The sequence below is a fragment of the Cherax quadricarinatus genome, chromosome 18 (genome assembly GCF_038502225.1).
Source record: "Cherax quadricarinatus isolate ZL_2023a chromosome 18, ASM3850222v1, whole genome shotgun sequence".
Taxonomy (NCBI): Eukaryota; Metazoa; Arthropoda; class Malacostraca; order Decapoda; family Parastacidae; genus Cherax; species Cherax quadricarinatus.
The window spans coordinates 2,528,507-2,551,415 of NC_091309.1; the positions used below are offsets into that span (position 1 = coordinate 2,528,507).

The following is a 22,909-nucleotide window of genomic DNA, read 5'->3' on the forward strand; positions in this document are numbered from 1 at the left end:
TTCATAGGACATTCCCCTTAGCTCTGGAACCTTGTCGCAAACCTTTGTACTTTCTCTAGTTTCTTGACGTGCTTTATCAAGTGCGGGTTCCAAACAGGTGCTGCATACTCCGGTATGGGCCTGACATACACGGTGTAGTGTCTTGAACGATTCCTTACTAAGGTATCGGAATGCTGTTCTCAGGTTTGCCAGGCGCCCATATGCTGCAGCAGTTATCTGATTGATGTGTGCTTCCGGAGACATGCTCGGTGTTATACTCACCTCAAGATCTTTCTCCTTGAGTGATTTTTGCAGTCTTTGGCCACCTAGCCTATACTCTGTCTGTGGTCTTCTGTGCCCTTCCCCTATCTTCATGACTTTGCATTTGGCAGGATTAAATTCGAGAAGCCATTTGCTGGACCAGGTGTCCAGTCTGTCCAGGTTTCTTTGAAGTCCTGCCTGGTCCTCATCAGATTTAATTATCCTCATTAACTTCACATCATCTGCAAACAGGGACACTTCTGAGTCTAACCCTTCCATCATGTTCACATATACCAAAAATAGCACTGGTCCTAGGACCGACCCCTGTGGGACCCCGCTCGTCACAGGTGCCCACTGTGATACATCATTACGTACCATGACTCGTTGTTGCCTCCCTGTCAGGTATTCTCTGATCCATTGCAGTGCCCTTCCTGTTATATGCGCCTGATGCTCTAGCTTCTGCACTAATCTCTTGTGAGGAACTGTGTCAAAGGCCTTCTTGCAGTCCAAGAAGATGCAATCAACCCACCCCTCTCGTGTCTTACTTCTGTTATTTTATCATAAAACTCCAGAAGGTTTGTGACACAGGATTTGCCTTCCATGAATCCGTGCTGGTTGGCATTTATACTCTTGTTCCGTTCCAGGTGCTCCACCACTCTCCTCCTGATAATCTTCTCCATAACTTTGCATACTATACACGTCAATGACACAGGTCTATAGTTTAGTGCCTCTTTTCTGTCTCCTTTTTTAAAAATGGGAACTACATTTGCCGTCTTCCATACCTCAGGTAGTTGCCCAGTTTCCAGGGACGTGTTGAAGATTGTGGTAAGTGGCATGCACAACATATCTGCTCCCTCTCTAAGGACCCACGGGGAGATGTCTGGTCCCATTGCCTTTGAGGTATCGATGTCCCTTAGCAGTTTCTTCACCTCCTCCTCATCTCTATGTATGTCGTCCAACACTTGTTGGTGTATTCCTTGCTGGTGTCCCCATCTGATCTGTCCCCCCAGAGTCCTTCCTGTCTCTACTGTAAATACTTCCTTAAATCTCGTGTTGAGCTCCTCACATACCTCTTGATCGTTTCTTGTGAGTTCTCCACCTTCTTTCCTCAGCCTTATCACCTGGTCCTTGACTGTTGTCTTCCTCCTAATGTGGCTATACAGTAGTTTCGGGTCAGATTTGACTTTCGATGCTATGTCGTTTTCATACTGTCGCTGGGCCTCCCTCCTTATCTGTGCATACTCGTTTCTGGCTCTTCTACTAATCTCCTTGTTTTCCTGGGTCCTATGCCTCCTGTACCTTTTCCATTCTCTGTTGCACTTAGTTTTTGCCTCCCAACACCTTCGGGTAAACCAAGGACTCGTTTTGGTCTTCCTATTATTTCTGTTTCCCTTGGGAACAAACCTTTCCTCTGCCTCCTTGCACTTTGTTGCCACATATTCCATCATTCCATCTCGTTTACTGATTTTCCTACCATTTCTCTGTCCCACTGAACCTCCTGCAGGAAGTTTCTCATACCTGTGTAGTCCCCCCTTTTATAGTTTGGCCTGTCCCCTTCAGTTCCTGTTACCTTCTCCACTTGTAACTCTACTATATAATCAAAACTCAGAACCACGTGATCGCTAGCTCCAAGGGGCCTCTCGTAAGTGATGTCCTCAATGTCTGAACTGCTCAGGGTGAACACAAGATCCAGTCTTGCTGGCTCATCCTCCCCTCTCTCTCTGGTTGTGTCCCTGACATGTTGATGCATGAGGTTTTCAAGTACCACATCCATCATCTTGGCTCTCCATGTTTCGGGACCCCCATGTGGCTCCAGGTTTTCCCAGTCGATCTCCCTGTGGTTGAAATCGCTCATTACCAGTAACTTTGCTCTGCTCGAGTGAGCTCTTCTTGCCACCTCAGCCAGTGTGTCCACCATCACCCTGTTGTTTTCTTCGTACTTCTCTCTTGGCCTCCTGCAGTTCTGTGGTGGGTTATACATCACTCCAATGACTACTTTATGTTCTCCAGACTGAATTGTACCTACAATGTAGTCTCTTTCTCCAATCATGTCCATGCCTTCCATTTCCTCAAATCCCCATCGGTGTTTTATGAGCAGTGCAACCCCTCCTCCCCCTCTACTCCTTCTATCTACAGATGTGTGTGTACTCACCTATTTGTGGTTGCAGGGGTCGAGTCATAGCTCCTGGCCCCGCCTCTTCGTTGATTGCCGTGTGTGTGTGTACACTCACCTAATTCACCTAATTGTGGTTGCAGGGGTCGAGACTCAGCTCCTGGCCCCGCCTCTTCACTGATTGCTACTAGGTCGTCTCTCTCTCTCTCTGCTTCCTGAGCTTTATCATACCTCTTCTTAAAACTATGTATGGCTCCTGCCTCCACTACTTCACTTGCTAGGCTATTCCACTTCCTGACGACTCTATGACTGAAGAAATACTTCCTAACGTCCCTGTGACTCGTCTGAGTCTTCAGCTTCCAGTTGTGACCCCTTGTTCCTGTGTCCCCTCTCTGGAACATGCCTTCTTCCCCACCAGCCTCTCTTCTTGCCTACCTGTCTTCTTTCCTTACCTCTTCTTTCCTTTCATCTTGTCCTTCCTTCCTTTTACCCTTCATTCCTTCCTTCCTTTCATACTTCTTTCCTTTCTTCCTTTCTTCCTTCCTTTCTTTCTTCCTGTCTTAATTCCTTCCTTTCCTCCTTCCTTACTTACTGCTTTCCTTCCTCTCATCTCTTCCTTCCCTACTTTTTCTTGCTTGCTTCCTTCCTTCCTTCTGGTATCTTGGGTATTGCTTTCAGTCACAAACTCCTCAAAAACCATGAAATTCATCTTCAGAGATATTTCCATTTGTGTTAGAGCTATCACTGGGGAAGAGAAGAGTCCCAGATTCGCCAGGGAGTCTGATATTTCTTACCGCTAGGCATGAAATGGCATTCCCACAATACACCACTGGCTCCCCGATTTTTTTTATACTGCACACACTGACCATGGAGACCCATTCTCTCACATGTGGGCCTACTACCTTTCTCGCACTTGATTTGAAGCCACTAGAATTTACGCATATTAATACGTCAAAAACACTGGCTCGTAAGACGTATATATAAGGCCAAAACAAATATTTTAAGGTAAGTAATGAGTGTGTTGTGTGTGTATTTTACTTCTTATTGTTTTCAATTCCTAGTTCTATTGCTAACTTAATATATGTTAGTGTAAACTTGTTATGAGGCATTTACATGCATTGATAAATGGAAAAAATGATGTTCTGCTTTCCAGCGGTAGCCTGGAACCTAACCTGAAGTATAAGTGTGGCCCAACTGTATATTGCATTTCTGCACAGTGATGCCACACTGTAGCTTAAATACACTCCATTTATATAAATTAACTCACTATCCCTGTGTGTGTGTGTGTGTGTGTGTGTGTGTGTGTGTGTGTGTGTGTGTGTGTATGACTCAACAATATTTGCACCAATAACTCATTACAGTTGTGACCGGGTGTGGAAGTGTGAATTGCTCATTACACTATAATTTGTTCATGATTGTAGCCATGTATAAACGTAAGTAACCATTCTTACAGGATTCATTACCTTTGTAACTTGTGAGCTCATTACTTTTGTACCTAGTTCAGCTATCAAAACTTTGGGGGCCCAGTCCCTGGACCCATTACGTACCTCTGTAATCTGTAAATACCTTTGTAACTTGACATGATTGTGACCAGACCTACCTGGAGTTCATTACCTTTGTAAATTGTGAGTTCATTACCTTTGTAAATTGTGAGTTCATTACCTTTGTAAATTGTGAGTTCATTACCTCTGTAACTTGCTCAGCTATCAAAACTTTGGAGTCCAGTCCCTGGACCAATTATGTACCTCTGTAATCTTTTGACTACCGCCCACAGGATGGGTATGGGGTGCATAATAAACATATTAAACTAACTAACCCCATCAGTCTGAATTCAGATTACAGGCAGAGCTAATGACCATCATGTAGAGTCTAGACCGCTAGCTTTAAACAGCCCAACTTCAGAATTTTTCTTTTTCTTAATTTGCACATAAGGGGTTAGTAGCCTCTTTCTCCTGGCATAATAGTTGCACTTTACGACACTCATTGCTTACAAAAGAATAATTTTACTCAAGAATGTGTTCGTAGCTCGATTCCTAGCGCATTCAGCTCCCACAATTGAGGTCCATGGTTCGATCCCCGGTACGGGTGGACACAGGACTCGTTTCCTTAATTAAAACACCTGCTGTCCCAGTTCACCTAGCAGTAAAATAGGTACCTGGGTGTTAGTCGACTGGTGTGGGTCGCATCCTGAGGACAAAATTGACCTAAATTTACATGAAATGCTCAGCATAACAATGGACTTTCTATATAGTAGTCTGTCATTGATGTCAGCTATTGTCTGTATACGTTATACACGTTCTTGTAGAAATACATTTATTATTAACTAAAGAAATTTAGAAGGGAACTCGGATGAGTGTGTACGCACAGGAACGTACTTTCAAGACTGCATGTTAGAATGTTACTGGGCGTAGGTAGTATTAGCGAGATGCACCTCCTACTTTACGTTTTTTGACACCAAAGAGACCAGCTCTCCTACCAGTGTATAAAATAAACAACTGGTTTCCCTTTTATTCATTTGCAGGACGGTAGTACCTCTCTGGGTGGTTGTCTACCAACCTACTACCACAGGACGGTAGTACCTCCCTGGGTGGTTGTTGTCTTCCAACATACTACCACAGAACGGTAGTACCTTCCTGGGTGGTTGTCTACCAACCTACTACCACAGGACGGTAGTACCTCCCTGGGTGGTTTTCCACCAACCTACTGCCACAGGACGGTAGTACCTTCCTGGGTGGTTGTCTACCAACCTACTACCACAGGACGGTAGTACCTCCCTGGGTGGTTGTCTACCAACCTACTACCACAGGACGGTAGTACCTTCCTGGGTGGTTGTCTACCAACCTACTACCACAGGACGGTAGTACCTCCCTGGGTGGTTGTTGTCTACCAACCTACTACCACAGGACGGTAGTACCTTCCTGGGTGGTTGTTGTCTACCGGCCTACTACCACAGGATGGTAGTACCTCCCTGGGTGGTTGTTGTCTACCAACCTACTACCACAGGACGGTAGTACCTTCCTGGGTGGTTGTCTACCAACCTACTACCACAGGACGGTAGTACCTCCCTGGGTGGTTGTCTACCAACCTACTACCACAGGACGGTAGTACCTCCCTGGGTGGTTGTTGTCTACCAACTTACTACCACAGGATGGTAGTACCTCCCTGGGTGGTTGTCTACCAACCTACTACCACAGGACGGTAGTACCTTCCTGGGTGGTTGCTCTCTACCAACCTACTACCACAGGACGGTAGTACCTCCCTGGGTGGTTGTTGTCTTCCAACCTACTACCACAGGACGGTAGTACCTCCCTGGATGGTTGTCTACCATCCTACTACCACAGGACGGTAGTACCTTCCTGGGTGGTTGCTCTCTACCATCCTACTACCACAGGACGGTAGTACCTCCCTGGGTGGTTGTTGTCTACCAACCTACTACCACAGGACGGTAGTACCTCCCTGGGTGGTTGTCTACCAACCTACTACCACAGGACGGTAGTACCTCCCTGGGTGGTTGTTGTCTACCAACTTACTACCACAGGATGGTAGTACCTCCCTGGGTGGTTGTCTACCAACCTACTACCACAGGACGGTAGTACCTTCCTGGGTGGTTGCTCTCTACCAACCTACTACCACAGGACGGTAGTACATCCCTGGGTGGTTGTCTACCAACCTACTACCACAGGACGGTAGTACCTTCCTGGGTGGATGCTGTTTACCATCCTACTACCACAGGACGGTAGTACCTCCCTGGGTGGTTGCTGTCTACCAACCTACTACCACAGGACGGTAGTACCTCCCTGGGTGGTTGCTGTTTACCATCCTACTACCACAGGACGGTAGTACCTCCCTGGGTGGTTGCTGTCTACCAACCTACTACCACAGGACGGTAGTACCTCCCTGGGTGGTTGTCTACCAACTTACTACCACAGGATGGTAGTACCTCCCTGGGTGGTTGTCTACCAACCTATTAACACAGGACGGTAGTACCTTCCTGGATGGTTGCTCTCTACCAACCTACTACCACAGGACGGTAGTACCTCCCTGGGTGGTTGTCTACCAACCTACTACCACAGGACGGTAGTACCTCCCTGGGTGGTTGCTGTTTACCATCCTACTACCACGGGACGGAAGTACCTCCCTGGGTGGTTGCTCTCTACCATCCTACTACCACAGGACGGTAGTACCTTCCTGGGTGGTTGCTGTCTACCAACCTACTACCACAGGACGGTAGTACCTCCCTGGGTGGTTGCTGTTTACCATCCTACTACCACAGGACGGTAGTACCTCCCTGGGTGGTTGTTGTCTACCATCCTACCACCACAGGACGGTAGTACCTCCCTGGGTGGTTGTCTACCATCCTACTACCACAGGACGGTAGTACCTCCCTGGGTGGTTGCTGTCTACCAGCCTACTACCACAGGATGGTAGTACGTCCCTGGGTGGTTGCTGTCTACCAACCTACTACCACAGGACGGTAGTACCTCCCTGGATGGTTGCTGTCTACCAACCTACTACCACAGGACGGTAGTACCTCCCTGGGTGGTTGCTCTCTACCATCCTACTACCACAGGACGGTAGTACCTCCCTGGGTGGTTGCTCTCTACCATCCTACTACCACAGGACGGTAGTACCTCCCTGGGTGGTTGCTGTCTACCAACCTACTACCACAGGACGATAGTACGTCCCTGGGTAGTTGCTGTCTACCAACCTACTACCACAGGATGGTAGTACCTCCCTGGGTGGTTGCTGTCTACCAACCTACTACCACAGGACGGTAGTACCTCCCTGGGTGGTTGCTGTTTACCATCCTACTACCACAGGACGGTAGTACCTCCCTGGGTGGTTGCTGTCTACCAACCTACTACCACAGGACGGTAGTACCTCCCTGGGTGGTTGTCTACCAACTTACTACCACAGGATGGTAGTACCTCCCTGGGTGGTTGTCTACCAACCTACTAACACAGGACGGTAGTACCTTCCTGGGTGGTTGCTCTCTACCAACCTACTACCACAGGACGGTAGTACCTCCCTGGGTGGTTGTCTACCAAGCTACTACCACAGGACGGTAGTACCTTCCTGGGTGGATGCTGTTTACCATCCTACTACCACAGGACGGTAGTACCTCCCTGGGTGGTTGCTGTCTACCAACCTACTACCACAGGACGGTAGTACCTCCCTGGGTGGTTGCTGTTTACCATCCTACTACCACAGGACGGTAGTACCTCCCTGGGTGGTTGCTGTCTACCAACCTACTACCACAGGACGGTAGTACCTCCCTGGGTGGTTGCTGTTTACCATCCTACTACCACAGGACGGAAGTACCTCCCTGGGTGGTTGCTCTCTACCATCCTACTACCACAGGACGGTAGTACCTTCCTGGGTGGTTGCTGTCTACCAACCTACTACCACAGGACGGTAGTACCTCCCTGGGTGGTTGCTGTTTACCATCCTACTACCACAGGACGGTAGTACCTCCCTGGGTGGTTGTTGTCTACCATCCTACTACCACAGGACGGGAGTACCTCCCTGGGTGGTTGTCTACCATCCTACTACCACAGGACGGTAGTACCTCCCTGGGTGGTTGCTGTCTACCAGCCTACTACCACAGGATGGTAGTACGTCCCTGGGTAGTTGCTGTCTACCAACCTACTACCACAGGACGGTAGTACCTCCCTGGATGGTTGCTGTCTACCAACCTACTACCACAGGACGGTAGTACCTCCCTGGGTGGTTGCTCTCTACCATCCTACTACCACAGGACGGTAGTACCTCCCTGGGTGGTTGCTGTCTACCAGCCTACTACCACAGGACGGTAGGACCTCCCTGGATGGTTGCTGTCTACCAACCTACTACCACAGGACGGTATTACCTCCCTGGGTGGTTGCTCTCTACCATCCTACTACCACAGGACGGTAGTACCTCCCTGGGTGGTTGCTGTCTACCAACCTACTACCACAGGACGATAGTACGTCCCTGGGTAGTTGCTGTCTACCAACCTACTACCACAGGACGGTAGTACCTCCCTGGATGGTTGCTGTCTACCAACCTACTACCACAGGACGGTAGTACCTCCCTGGGTGGTTGCTGTCTACCATCTTACTACTACAGGATGGTAGTACCTCCTTGGGTGGTTGCTGTTTACCATCCTACTACCACAGGACGGTAGTACGTCCCTGGGTGGTTGCTGTCTACCATCATACTACCCCCCTCTCCACTCTCTCTCTCTGTCTCTCTCTCTCTATCTTAGTAAGGAATCGTTCAAGACACTGTACACCGTGTACGTCAGGCCCTTACTGGAGTATGCAGCACCTGTTTGGAACCCACACTTGATCAAGCACGTCAAGAAATTATAGAAAGTGCAAAGGTTTGCAACAAGGTTAGTTCCAGAGCTAAGGGCAATGTCCTACGAAGAAAGGTTAAGGGAAATCGGGCTGACGACACTGGAGGACAGGAGGGTTAAGGGAGACATGATAACGACATACAAAATACTGCGTGGAATAGACAAGGTGGACAGACACGGATATTCCAGAGAGCGGACACAGAAACAAGGGGTCACAATTGGAAATTGAAGACCCAGATGAGCCAAAGGGATGTTAGGAAGTATTTCTTCATTTATAGAGTAGTCAGGAAGTGGAATAGCCTAGCAAGTGAGGTAGTGGAGGCAGGAACCATACATAGCTTGAAGATGAGGTATGATAAAGCTCATGGAGCAGGGAGAGAGAGGACCTAGTAGCACTCAGTGAAGAGGCGGAGCCAGGAGCTGAGTCTCGACCCCTGCAACCACAATTAGGATGAGTACACACACACACACACACACACACACACACACACACACACACACACACACACAGATTATATATATATATATATATATATTATATACACACACATGCGTGTATGTTTGTGTACATACCTTGAGTTTACTTTTATCATATCTAAAGAGTCAAAGTATTTTTCATGTTAGTGTATACCTGGAGGAGGTATACTCCAGGTGTGCAAGTGAACTGCTATCTTAATTAACACTCTTGCAGTTGATAGGATTGAGACCGAACTTTGGTTTTATTTAACCAACATACAGACGTAGATAACACAGTGTGGAATAATGGCTGGAAGTCTCTACTTGCTTGCAGAAAGATAGCAAAGATTTCACTCTCTAGAGGCTTCAGGTAGAAGGTTTCACCTGCTGGGGGATTCTAGTACAGGGTTTCAGCTGCTGGGGGCTTCAAGTGCAAGGTTTCACCCACTACCAGATACACATAAAAGACAACCGATACTCCAAGGAACTCAAGGCAAGACACTTTAAGACAATTATTCCAGTATATAAATGTTTATCTTCTTAGACGGCTTCTCTTTGAACAACGCTCACTGCCGCCCATACCCTTCTCCAGTGCCACCCACAACACCCTCCCCCACACATTAACAACTGCTGTGCCACCCACACCCCGCCCACACCCACACCTCTCATACCAAGACAATCAACACTGAAGGAGTCGCTGCTGTGTCAAGTGATGACAGTAAAGAACACTGAGTTAGGTTGTGGTATTAAGGTCAATGTGGCTCCATGGGTGCGGCCCACGGGAGTGAAAATGACAGAGATGCAACTACCTATTACACACCACCACACTCAGCTTACTCAGACTCAGCTCACAACCAGTTGACAGTCAGCTCAAACTGGAGAGCTGTTGGAGTTTTGTTTGTCAGGAGAATGATAAAAATATCTCATGACTGCTGGTTGTAGTCAGGACCCACCCACAGCAGTTTTGCTCAGATCAGTTTTTTTTTTTTTTTTTGCTACCTTAACCAGTCCAACTCGTAAAACAATGGAAGATTCAATACCATTGTATGACGCATAGTGGAGCTTAGTTTTGCTTATAATAATATATGACCCATACAGTACATTAATTTATAGTTAATAAATAATAATGAAAGATGACATAAAGCAAAAAACAGTTTCCCAGGAGTGTCCTCTTGAGGAAGGTATCCCTGTTATTCCACAGTGTCAGACATAAGATCTTCAGCTGTTTCGTCCCTCACGAGAGGAAGATGACTTAATGCCGGATCCAATCTGGTTGCCTCAGTTTTCCAGTCGCTGTAGAGATTCTTGCAGGTATATAGCTTCTCCAGGACTATAATAAGGTTGAATGGTTTGCACTCTAGCGGGACTGTTGCTCTTTCTGCCTCATAAGTACTTAAATCCAGGAAGCTTTAGACTGAACCTCTGAGAAGTTATTGTGACCATTACATGGACTGGGTGTACGTGGACGTAAGTGTAGGTGGGTATGTCTTTAGACTTTGTGTATATATATACATGCTTGATATTTCCACTTACGTAGAGGAGACGCTGGGAATTTTGCCAATAGATGAATATATCTACCTGAGAGACGTGTACGTCACGCTACCTTGTGTGTTTACCTGAGGCTTCACCAAGGCACGTATATCTGTGTCTCCTTCGAGGGATGGAGGGGGGTACCTTAACGCCGGTAAGGTGAAGGGCTCTTCATCCAAGGAACTGGAAGCACCCTCCCTTACGTTGGATCAAACCTGATTACCTCACATTAGTAAGGGGCTATAATGACTACAGGATCAGTTCTTTCCAATGTGAATGTTAATTATAAATAGTAATCACCTGCACCTTCCAACACCTAAGTTACCTGCAAGCTTCCTCACCCACAGGTTTACCATACACACTCAGGATGCAGGCAAGGACTTTTTGATCTCGGCTCAAGTACACTCCGTTTACTTAGTGACTGTAATGTTTAATTAGTGACTGTTGTACTGTACTGAAATGTATGTAAATAAATGGTTCAGAGAACTGTACTGTACTTGTAGTTGGTAAAACTGTGTAATATAAACCACCCGATAACTGTTCAAAATTGAGCGTTGTCTAGTAACCTATCAAAGCCAACACCAATTATCCTATTACTTGGTGGCTTTAAGGCATCTACAATGGAAGAATGTGACAAGGACTATTATAAAAGAGAGAACCTCAACAGCGAGTTTGTATGAACAGTCACAGCCTCTGCAATAAATTCTCCTTCATCTAACAGAAACGATTTGACTAGGAAACCCCTAGTCTTATTTTCAGGAATAATTATCTGGTGTGGGACGTAATGTTGCCGAGGACACTACACTCAGACCACAACTTAATCAAGGTTCAGACCCATATTTACAGTGGGCTGGAACAGTGAACCTGTCAGTCATGAGGGAGAATTTAATAAACTCCATATGCGTCAGAATTTGTAAGCAATCATTATCATTTTCTATGTATAAACGTAAGTAAGTAAATTTACTTACAGGATTCATTACCTTTCTACCTGGTTCAGCTATCACCCTACTTTTGTGGCCCAGTCCCTAGACCCATTATGTACCTCTGTAATCTTTTGACTACCACCCACAGGATGGGTATGGGCTGCATGATAAATATATTAAACTAACTCATTATCATGTGCCCTACATATTATATGTAGGAGCCAGGACATAGGCGTCATTCCTGCCACTAAAAAAAAAATCCAACAAAGCCCCACTCTACAAAATTGGCAGTAAAATTAGTTTTAATATCTTTATTATACCCATCCTGTGGGCGATAGTCAAACCAATACAAAGACACATAATGGGTCCAGGAACAGCTGCAGAGTTTTGATAGTTAAACAAGTTACACTGGTAGTGAACTATTTACATGTTTATATCAGGTTACAGTCGTAATGACTTATTTATTCAGACATGAATTCGGTCATAAAAATATTACAAAAATATTAATTACCTTATATTTTGGAAAGATATGCTTGTAAAGGAAAAAAGTGTGGTTATGCATTATTTACAGTGGGCAAGTCAGGGTATTTTTCCAGAATAGTTGGTAATATACCACTGTGGATAAGTACTGTGACATTTCTTAACCACTTCTGAGTGAGTTGTCTCTGAATTCAGTAATTTTATTGCATTCCAGCACATAATGATGCAAGGTGTGACAGTAGCCCACCTGGCAAAGTTTACATTTAGTTTGGTCCATATCATTTGGTGGTGGTGATTCATCTCCCCGAGATACTGGTAACCCAGCCGGAGCCGGCCACTAGTGATATAGAAGAATATGCTTATTTTCTTGGATGCACCATAGACTGTTGCGCTTATGTCTCACAGTATCATAATAATTGAAAGGTTATAAAGAAGCAAGACTACCGGTCGCATAGAATCGTGACAATTTCACAACCCAAGTCGCTCCTGCCTTTCACAATTGCTATGTAACATTACATGGTTTTGGATGCACTGGAAGACTAGCAAATTACATATGTGGTATGCATTCATGGTGTAATAGTGCATAAAATGAGTGCAAAAGGAATAACTGGAAAGAGAGGCAGATAGCTATTTTCCTATCACATAGAACCTAAAGAGTAATAAACAGAGAGGAGACTGCCACTGTGAAAGACTTTGTTCCTACAGGCACAGTACTTGCCAAACTTGTGTTTCTCATTCTTATATCTGACACTGAGAGGGACTTGAATTCCTTGCATCATATCCTAGGCTAATGATACTAAAATTTGTACGAGTGGCGTCCTTCGAGGACAATGAACCTTCAAGCAGATATAAATCAGGTGTTCCAGTGGGCCACAGACAATATGGTGTTCATCGAGGACAAATTTCACCCATTAAACTACAGAAAAACTGAGAAATGAAAGTCTGAAACATAAAGGACAAACTCGAATAATTCATTAGTGCCGAAGCTCAGTGATAGATTTTGGAGTGACGGTGTCAGAAAGTTTATTTAGGCATAGGTACACATAGGTACAATTATCATACATAGTGTAAATTACCCAGGATAACCCCAAAAAGTCGATGACTTTCTTATTACAAAGGCAAGGAAGATGATAGGCTGGACAATTAGAACATTTAAAACTAGAGATGCTGAGCCAGTGATGATTCTCCTCAAATACTTTTCCTCTCTCTAGGCTTGAATAGTTAACGGCCCCGTTCAAGGCAGGTGAAACTGCAAAATGTGCAGAGAGCCTTCACAGCTAGTATAAATTCAAACATCGGAACTACTAGGAGCGACTGAATCCACTTGAACCGTTCCTCTTGGAACGTAGGCTATATCACTTGTATAATGTGCCTTTTACAAAGTAATAATTATTATTAATCTTAATCTTAATAAAAAATATTAATAGTATTAAAATATTAATATTAGCGAGAAGATACATCACTGTTTACACCTGGAAAATTCTGAATTCTGGAAGGATTTAGTTCCTAACCTGGCCACTGAAGTCGGTACATGTGAGAGCAAGAGGCTCGGTAGACAGAGCAAAGAAAAAAAAACATTGAAAAGCAGAGGTGCAATGGGTGTATTAAGAGAGAACTGGTAAGTATGAGGGGACCCAGACTTTTCAACGCCATCCATCCACAAGGGAAACCACCGACAAACCTGCAGCTGTCTTCAGCAGTGAACTTGATAAGGTCGTCAGTTCCTGACCAGCCGAATTGTGGTGCATACGTGCGGCCGGCATTAACAGCTTGGTGGAACAGGTCAGTAACCAGGAGATCTGGTCTAGGACCGGGCCGCGGGGGCGGTGACCCACGGTACAGATCACCAGGTAACCTTCACTTAGTACTAATGTTTACTTAATGACTGTAGTGTTATATACTTAATGTACCAGTTGAGGTCTGAGACTGGACTCTGGGGCAGACAATATCCAGTCACTAACAGGCAACAAAATCACTAACAGATAACAGAACCGGTCATGGATACCAATATCACAAGAAGGCCACCACCGTCCCACCAAGACGTGAACAACACGACTTCCCACACCACACTGATGGCGGTGCTGGTGCTGACGGCGGCGGTTGCAGCGAGGGTAGTGGTGGCGGTTGTAGCGAGGGTGGTGGTGGCGGTTGTAGCGAGGGTGGTGGTGGCGGTTGTAGCGAGGGTAGTGGTGGCGGTTGTAGCGAGGGTAGTGGTGGCAGTTGTAGCGAGGGTAGTGGCGGCGGTTGCAGCGAGGGTTACCTGGAGGTTACCTGGAGGTTATTCCGGGGATCAGCGCCCCCGCGGCCCGGTCCATGACCAGGCCTCCCGATGGATCAGGGCCTGATCAACTAGGCTGTTACTGCTGGCGGCACGCAGTCCGACGTACGAGCCACAGCCCGGCTGATCCGGCACCGACTTTAGGTATCTGTCCAGCTCTCTCTTGAAGGCAGCCAGGGGTTTATTGGCAATTCCCCTAATGCTTGATGGGAGGCTGTTGAACAGTTTTGGGCCCCGGACACTTATGGTGTTTTCTCTTAGTGTACCAATGGCGCCCCTACTTTTTATTGGCGGCATTTTGCATCGCCTGCCCAGTCTTTTACTTTCGTAGGGAGTGATTTCTGTGTGCAGATTTGGGACCATTCCTTCTAAGATTTTCCAAGTGTAGATTATGATATATCTCTCCCTCCTGCGTTCCAACGAGTACAAGTCAAGTGCTTCCAAGCGTTCCCAGTAGTTAAGGTGCTTGACAGAACTTATACGTGCAGTAAAGGATCTCTGTACACTCTCTAGATCTGCGATTTCACCTGCTTTGTATGGAGATGTTAATGTACAGCAGTATTCCAGCCTAGAGAGAACAAGTGATTTGAAAAGGATCATCATGGGCTTGGCATCTCTCGTTTTGAAAGTTCTCATTATCCATCCTATCATTTTCTTTGCACGTGCGATCGTGGCACTGTTGTGATCCTTGAAAGTGAGATCCTCAGACATTACTACTCCCAGGTCCCTTACATTATTTTTCCGCTCTATTGTATGGCCGGAGTCAGTAGTATACTCTGTTCTAGTTATTATCTCCTCCAGTTTTCCATAACGGAGTAGTTGGAATTTGTCCTCATTGAACATCATACTGTTTACCGTTGCCCACTGGAAAACTTTGTTTATATCTTCTTGGAGATTAACCGCGTCCTCAGCAGATGACAGCCTCATGCAGATCCTAGTATCATCCGCAAAGGATGATAGGGTGCTGTGGTGTATATCTCTGTTTATGTCTGATATGAGGATAAGGAATAAGATGGGGGCGAGTACTGTGCCTTGTGGAACAGAGCTCTTCACTATGGCAGCCTCCGATTTAACTCTGTTGACCACTACTCTTTGTGTTCGATTTGTTAGGAAGTTGAAGATCCATCTCCCCACTTTCCCAGTTATTCCTTTAGCACGTATTTTATGGGCTATTACGCCATGATCGCATTTGTCAAATGCTTTTGCAAAGTCTGTGTATATTACATCTGCATTCTGATTTTCTTCCAGTGCATCCAAGGCCATGTCATAGTGATCCAGTAGTTGTGAGAGGCAGGAGCGACCTGCCCTGAACCCATGTTGCCCTGGATTGTGCAGATTTTGGGAATCCAGGTGATTTGCAATCCTGCTTCTTAGCACTCTTTCAAAGATTTTTATGATGTGGGATGTCAGAGCTATTGGTCTATAGTTCTTAGCTAATGCTTTGCTGCCACCTTTATGGAGTGGGGCTATATCCGTTTTAAGTGACTGTGGAATTTCACCCATGTCCAAGCTCCTCCTCCATAGTGTACTTAGGGCACGCGAGAGGGGTTTCTTGCAGTTCTTAATGAAAACAGAGTTCCACGAGTCTGGGCCCGGGGCTGAGTGCATAGGCATGTTGTCAATGGCTTTTTCGAAATCTATCGGAGTTAGGGTAATGTCGGAAATCTGGCATACATTTATGGAGTTTTGAGGCTCATTCATGAAGAAATCATTTGGGTCGTCGGTCGGTAGTGGTGGCGGTTGTAGCGAGGGTAGTGGTGGCGGTTGTAGCGAGGGTAGTGGTGGCGGTTGCAGCGAGGGTAGTGGTGGCGGTTGCAGTGAGGGTAGTGGCGGCGGTTGCAGCGAGGGTAGTGGCGGCGGTTACAGCGAGGGTAGTGGCGGCGGTTACAGCAAGGGTAGTGGCGGCAGTTGTAGCGAGGGTAGTGGTGGCGGTTGCAGCGAGGATAGTAGCGGTGGTTGCAGTGAGGGTAGTGGCGGCGGTTGCAGCGAGGGTAGTGGCGGCGGTTGCAGCGAGGGTAGTGGCGGCGGTTGCAGCGAGGGTAGTGGCAGTGGTTGCAGTGAGGGTAGTGGCGGCGGTTGCAGCGAGGGTAGTGGCGGCGGTTGCAGCGAGGGTAGTGGCGGCGGTTGCAGTGAGGGTAGTGGCGGCGGTTGCAGTGAGGGTAGTGGCGGCGGTTGCAGCGAGGGTAGTGGCGACGGTTGCAGTGAGGGTAGTGGCGACGGTTGCAGCAACGGTAGTGGTGGCGGTTGCAGCGAGGGTAGTGGCGGCGGTTGCAGTGAGGGTAGTGATGGTGGTTGCAGTGAGGGTAGTGGTGGGGGTTGCAGTGAGGGTAGTGGTGGCGGTTGCAGTGAGGGTAGTGGCGACGGTTGCAGCAACGGTAGTGGTGGCGGTTGCAGCGAGGGTAGTGGCGGCGGTTGCAGCGAGGGTAGTGGCGGCGGTTGCAGCGAGGGTAGTGGCGGCGGTTGCAGTGAGGGTAGTGGCGGCGGTTGCAGTGAGGGTAGTGGTGGTGGTTGCAGTGAGGGTAGTGGCGACGGTTGCAGCAACGGTAGTGGCGACGGTTGCAGTGAGGGTAGTGGTGGTGGTTGCAGTGAGGGTAGTGGTGGCGGTTGCAGTGAGGGTAGTGGCGACGGTTGCAGCAACGGTAGTGGTGGCGGTTGCAGTGAGGGTAGTGGCGACGGTTGCAGCAACGGTAGTGGTGGCGGTTGCAGCGAGGGTAGTGGCGGCGGTTGCAGCGAGGGTAGTGGCGGCGGTTGCAGCGAGGGTAGTGGCGGCGGTTGCAGTGAAGGTAGTGGCAGCGGTTGCAGTGAGGGTAGTGGTGGTGGTTGCAGTGAGGGTAGTGGCGACGGTTGCAGCAACGGTAGTGGCGACGGTTGCAGTGAGGGTAGTGGCGACGGTTGCAGCAACGGTAGTGGTGGCGGTTGCAGCGAGGGTAGTGACGGCGGCTGCAGTGAGGGTAGTGGTGGTGGTTGCAGTGAGGGTAGTGGTGGCGGTTGCAGCGAGGGTAGTGGCGGCGGTTGCAGTGAGGGTAGTGGCGGCGGTTGCAGCGAGGATAATGGCGGCGGTTACAGCGAGGGTAGTGGCGGCGGTTACAGCGAGGGTAGTGGCGGCGGTTGCAGCGAGGGTAGTGGCGGCGGTTGCAGCGAGGGTAGTGGCGGCGGTTGCAGTGAGGGTAGTGGCGGCGGTTGCAGCGAGGGTAGTGGCGGCGGTTGCAGCGAGGATAATGGCGGCGGTTGCAGAGAGGGTAGTGGCGGCGGTTACAGCGAAGGTAGTGGCGGCGGTTGCAGCGAGGGTAGTGGCGGCGGTTGCAGCGAGGGTAGTGGCGGCGGTTGCAGCGAGGGTAGTGGCGGCGGTTGCAGCGAGGGTAGTGGCGGCGGTTGCAGCGAGGGTAGTGGCAGTGGTTGCAGTGAGGGTAGTGGCAGTGGTTGCAGTGAGGGTAGTGGCGGCGTTATGGTGCTGTTACTGCAGTTTATGGTGCTGTTACTTCAGTTCATGGTGCAGTTCCTGCAATATATGGTGCAGTTCCTGCAGTTTATGCTGTTACTGCAGTTCATGATGTTACTGCAGTTTATGGTGCTGTTACTGCAGTTTATGGTGCTGTTACTGCAATTTATGGTGCAGTTCCTGCAGTTTATGGTGCTGTTACTGCAGTTCATGATGTTACTGCAGTTTATGGTGCTGTTACTGCAGTTTATGGTGCTGTTACTGCAGTTTATGGTGCAGTTCCTGCAGTTTATGGTGCTGTTACTGCAGTTTGATGAAATTACTGCAGTTTATGATGCTATTACTGCAGTTAATAGTGCAGTTACTGCAGTTTATGGTGCAGTTACTGCAGTTTATGGTGCAGTTACTGCAGTTTATGGTGCAGTTACTGCAGTTTGATGCTATTACTGCAGTTTATGATGCTATTACTGCAGTTAATAGTGCTGTTACTGCAGTTTATGGTGCAATTACTGCAGTTTATAGTGCTGTTACTGCAGTTTATGATGCAGTTTATGGTGCAGTTACTGCAGTTTGATACTATTACTGCAGTTTATAGTGCTGTTACTGCAGTTTATGATGCAGTTTATGGTGCAGTTACTGCAGTTTGATACTATTACTGCAGTTTATAGTGCTGTTACTACAGTTTGATACTGCAGTTTATAATGCTGTTACTGTAGTTTATAGTGCTGTTACTGCAGTTTATAATGCTGTTACTGTAGTTTATAGTGCTGTTACTGCAGTTTATGATGCAGTTACTACAGTTTTTGATGGTATTGTAGTTTATGGTGGTTACTGCAGTTTATGGTGCTGTTACTGCAGTTTATGGTGCTGTTACTGCAGTTTATGATGCTATTACTGCAGTTTATAGTGCTGTTACTGCAGTTTATGATGCTATTACTGCAGTTTATAGTGCTGTTACTGCAGTTTATGGTGCTGTTACTGCAGTTTATAGTGCTGTTACTGCAGTTTATGATGCTATTACTGCAGTTTATACTGCTGTTACTGCAGTTTATGATGCAGTTACTGCAGCTTATGATGCTATTTCTGCAGTTTATAATGCTGTTACTACAGTTTATGATGCTTTTATTAGTTTACCATGAAACAGTTTGTACTATTACTGCAGTTTCCCTGGGCTGTTATGGTGATATTGCACTTAATGGCGTTATTGTTGTTGTTACTATTGTTAATGGTGCTGTTACTGTACAAGTGTAAACTTTGTTTCCTATCATTTGTTTACCTAGCAGTAAGTAGGTTCCTGGGTGTTAGCGACTTATTGGCTGCGTCCTGGCATTTGTTTACCTAGCAGTAAGTAGGTTCCTGGGTCCAAACCATACCCCCGGCCGGGATTGAACCCGCGGTCATAGTCTCAAAACTCCAGCCCGTCGTAGAAATATACCTAGTTGGATGAATCTTATTGTGGCTAGCTGGTCTAGTGGCTAACGCGACGGGCTGGAGTTTTGAGACTCTATGACCGCGAGTTCAATCCCGGCCGGGGGTATGGTTTGTTTGCAATCGTGTCATTACGATTTCTTGAGTTAGGTTCCTGGGTGTTAGCGACTTATTGGCCGCGTCCTGGCATTTGTTTACCTAGCAGTAAGTAGGTTAAATAACAAAAAGGCACAATACCGTGACTGGAACGATACACAAATAACCCGCACATAAAAGAGAGAAGCTTACGACGACGTTTCGGTCCGACTTGGACCATTGACAAAGTCACACTAACAGAAGTGGAGCAGGACGGCTATATATAGGCAGGAAGAGGTGGAGGTAGTAGTAGTAGTAGTACAAGAATTGTATATAATACCGACAAGATGAAATTAAGACACATGCACAACACCCGGGCATCCCCATCGTAGACGTTTCGCCATCCAGCCAGCCACTGGATGGCGAAACGTCCACAACAAAGACAACCAGACGCCGCACATGTGTCTTAATTTCATCAGTAGTTGTAGTAGTAGTAGAAGAAGAAGAGGTAGTAGTAGTGGTAGTGGTAGAAGTGGGAAATAAGGATGACGAGCCAGTCAAAAACAAAGGAAGGGGAGCACTGCAAGAGAGCTAGATACCCACAGAGGGAGAGCAAGCGCACAGAGGTGCGTGAAAGGGGAAGTGGTGAAATAAAATAAATGAAGAAGGAACAGAAACACGAGACAGGAGAGAGAAAGACAACCCAGAGGAGAAAAGGAAAGAGGAAAGGGGAAGAGGAAGAAGAAAAAGAAAGAAAAAATGAGGATTCAGGTTAAGTCACGGGTGTTCTGAAGTTTGGAGCATTTTACAATGTAGTGGGAGAGGAAGGCATCTACAGAGACGAAGCCAGGGCTAAGGTTCATACAAGGAAAGTTGTGTATTAGAGAGGATTCAACTAGACGGCGACTGTTCGAGTTGGAAGTAGGGAAGACAGTTTTAGCAGAAGACCAGTCAATAGGATGGCTATGATCTCTGACGTGACAGAAAAGAGCATTGTTAGTGTCGGCAAGCCTAACACTATTTTTGTGCTCCCTAAGTCTGTCAGAAAGAGATCGACCAGTTTCTCCGAAGTACTGAAGAGGACAGGAGGAGCAAGAAATAGAGTAGACACCAGGAACATCCGTAGAGGGAGGAGAGGTATGAACGAGATTAGTGCGAAGAGTGTTAGTCTGGCGGAAGGTAAGCTTGATGTCTAAGGGACGGAGAGAATTGTTGAGATTAGAAAGACCGGAAATGTAGGGAAGGCAGAGGATAGAAGAGTTCCCATGAGTAGAGAGTTTGGGAGAGAAGAAATTGCGTTTAGCACGTGAGAGGGCAGAGTCTATGAAATGAGAAGGGTAGCCAAGACGGGAGAACGAATTATGAAGAGTGGAAATTTCTCTGTGGGCGGCAGTCACACCATACCCATCCTGTGGGTGGCAGTCACACCATACCCATCCTGGGGGCAGCAGTCACACCATACCCATCCTGGGGGCAGCAGTCACACCATACCCATCCTGGGGGCAGCAGTCGCATCATACCCATCCTGGGGGCAGCAGTCACACCATACCCATCCTGGGGGCAGCAGTCACACCATACCCATCCTGTGGGCAGCAGTCACACCATACCCATCCTGTGGGTGGCAGTCACACCATACCCATCCTGTGGGTGGCAGTCACACCATACCCATCCTGGGGGCAGCAGTCACACCATACCCATCCTGTGGGTGGCAGTCACACCATACCCATCCTGGGGGCAGCAGTCACACCATACCCACCCTGGGGGCAGCAGTCACACCATACCCATCCTGGGGGCAGCAGTCACACCATACCCATCCTGGGGGCAGCAGTCACACCATACCCATCCTGTGGGCAGCAGTCACACCATACCCATCCTGTGGGCAGCAGTCACACCATACCCATCCTGTGGGCAGCAGTCACACCATACCCATCCTGTGGGCAGCAGTCACACCATACCCATCCTGGGGGCAGCAGTCACACCATACCCATCCTGGGGGCAGCAGTCACACCATACCCATCCTGTGGGCAGCAGTCACACCATACCCATCCTGGGGGTAGCAGTCACACCATACCCATCCTGGGGGCAGCAGTCACACCATACCCATCCTGTGGGCAGCAGTCACACCATACCCATCCTGGGGGCAGCAGTCACACCATACCCATCCTGGGGGCAGCAGTCACACCATACCCATCCTGGGGGCAGCAGTCACACCATACCCATCCTGTGGACAGCAGTCACACCATACCCATCCTGGGGGCAGCAGTCACACCATACCCATCCTGTGGGCAGCAGTCACACCATACCCATCCTGTGGACAGCAGTCACACCATACCCATCCTGTGGGCAGCAGTCACACCATACCCATCCTGTGGGCAGCAGTCACACCATACCCATCCTGGGGGCAGCAGTCACACCATACCCATCCTGGGGGCAGCAGTCACACCATACCCATCCTGTGGGCAGCAGTCACACCATATCCAACCTGTGGACAGCAGTCACACCATACCCATCCTGTGGGCAGCAGTCACACCATATCCATCCTGTGGACAGCAGTCACACCATACCCATCCTGTGGGCAGCAGTCACACCATTGCATTTTCTTGGACTGCAAGAAGGCGTTTGACACAGTTCCACACAAGAGATTGGTGCAAAAACTGGAGGACCAAGCAGGGATAACAGGGAAGGCACTACAATGGATCAGGGAATACTTGTCAGGAAGACAGCAGCGAGTCATGGTACGTGGCGAGGTGTCAGAGTGGGCACCTGTGACCAGCGGGGTCCCGCAGGGGTCAGTCCTAGGACCAGTGCTGTTTCTGGTATTTGTGAACGACATGACGGAAGGAATAGACTCTGAGGTGTCCCTGTTTGCAGATGACGTGAAGTTGATGAGAAGAATTCACTCGATCGAAGACCAGGCAGAACTACAAAGGGATCTGGACAGGCTGCAGACCTGGTCCAGCAATTGGCTCCTGGAGTTCAATCCCACCAAGTGCAAAGTCATGAAGATTGGGGAAGGGCAAAGAAGGCCGCAGACGGAGTACAGTCTAGGGGGTCAGAGACTACAAACCTCACTCAAGGAAAAAGATCTTGGGGTGAGTACAACACCAGGCACATCTCCTGAAGCGCACATCAACCAAATAACTGCTGCAGCATATGGGCGCCTAGCAAACCTCAGAACAGCATTCCGACATCTTAATAAGGAATCATTCAGGACCCTGTACACCGTGTACGTTAGGCCCATATTGGAGTATGCGGCACCAGTTTGGAACCCACACCTAGCCAAGCACGTGAAGAAACTAGAGAAAGTGCAAAGGTTTGCAACAAGACTAGTCCCAGAGCTAAGAGGTATGTCCTACGAGGAGAGGTTAAGGGAAATCAACCTGACGACACTGGAGGACAGGAGAGATATGGGGGACATGATAACGACATACAAAATACTGAGAGGAATTGACAAGGTGGACAAAGACAGGATGTTCCAGAGATTGGACACAGTAACAAGGGGACACAGTTGGAAGCTTAAGACACAGATGAATCACAGGGATGTTAGGAAGTATTTCTTCAGCCACAGAGTAGTCAGTAAGTGGAATAGTTTGGGAAGCGATGTAGT

The 22,909-nt window shown here is 47.9% G+C and overlaps 1 protein-coding gene across 2 annotated transcripts in view; it reads right to left on the minus strand.

Annotated features, from left to right (window-relative positions):
• The window catches only part of LOC128689334 (periostin), a 67,180-nt gene extending 52,963 nt beyond the window's left edge, over positions 1-14,217 (minus strand). Inside the window, exon 1 of one of the 2 annotated variants that reach the window (XM_070086073.1) lies at positions 13,764-14,217. In XM_070086073.1, coding sequence (XP_069942174.1) covers positions 13,764-13,845 — 82 coding nt within the window. In that variant the 5' untranslated portion in view covers positions 13,846-14,217. The remainder of the gene's footprint in view (positions 1-13,763) is intronic. The other variant, XM_070086074.1, reaches the window with a different exon arrangement.
• Positions 14,218-22,909: the final 8,692 nt, after the last annotated feature.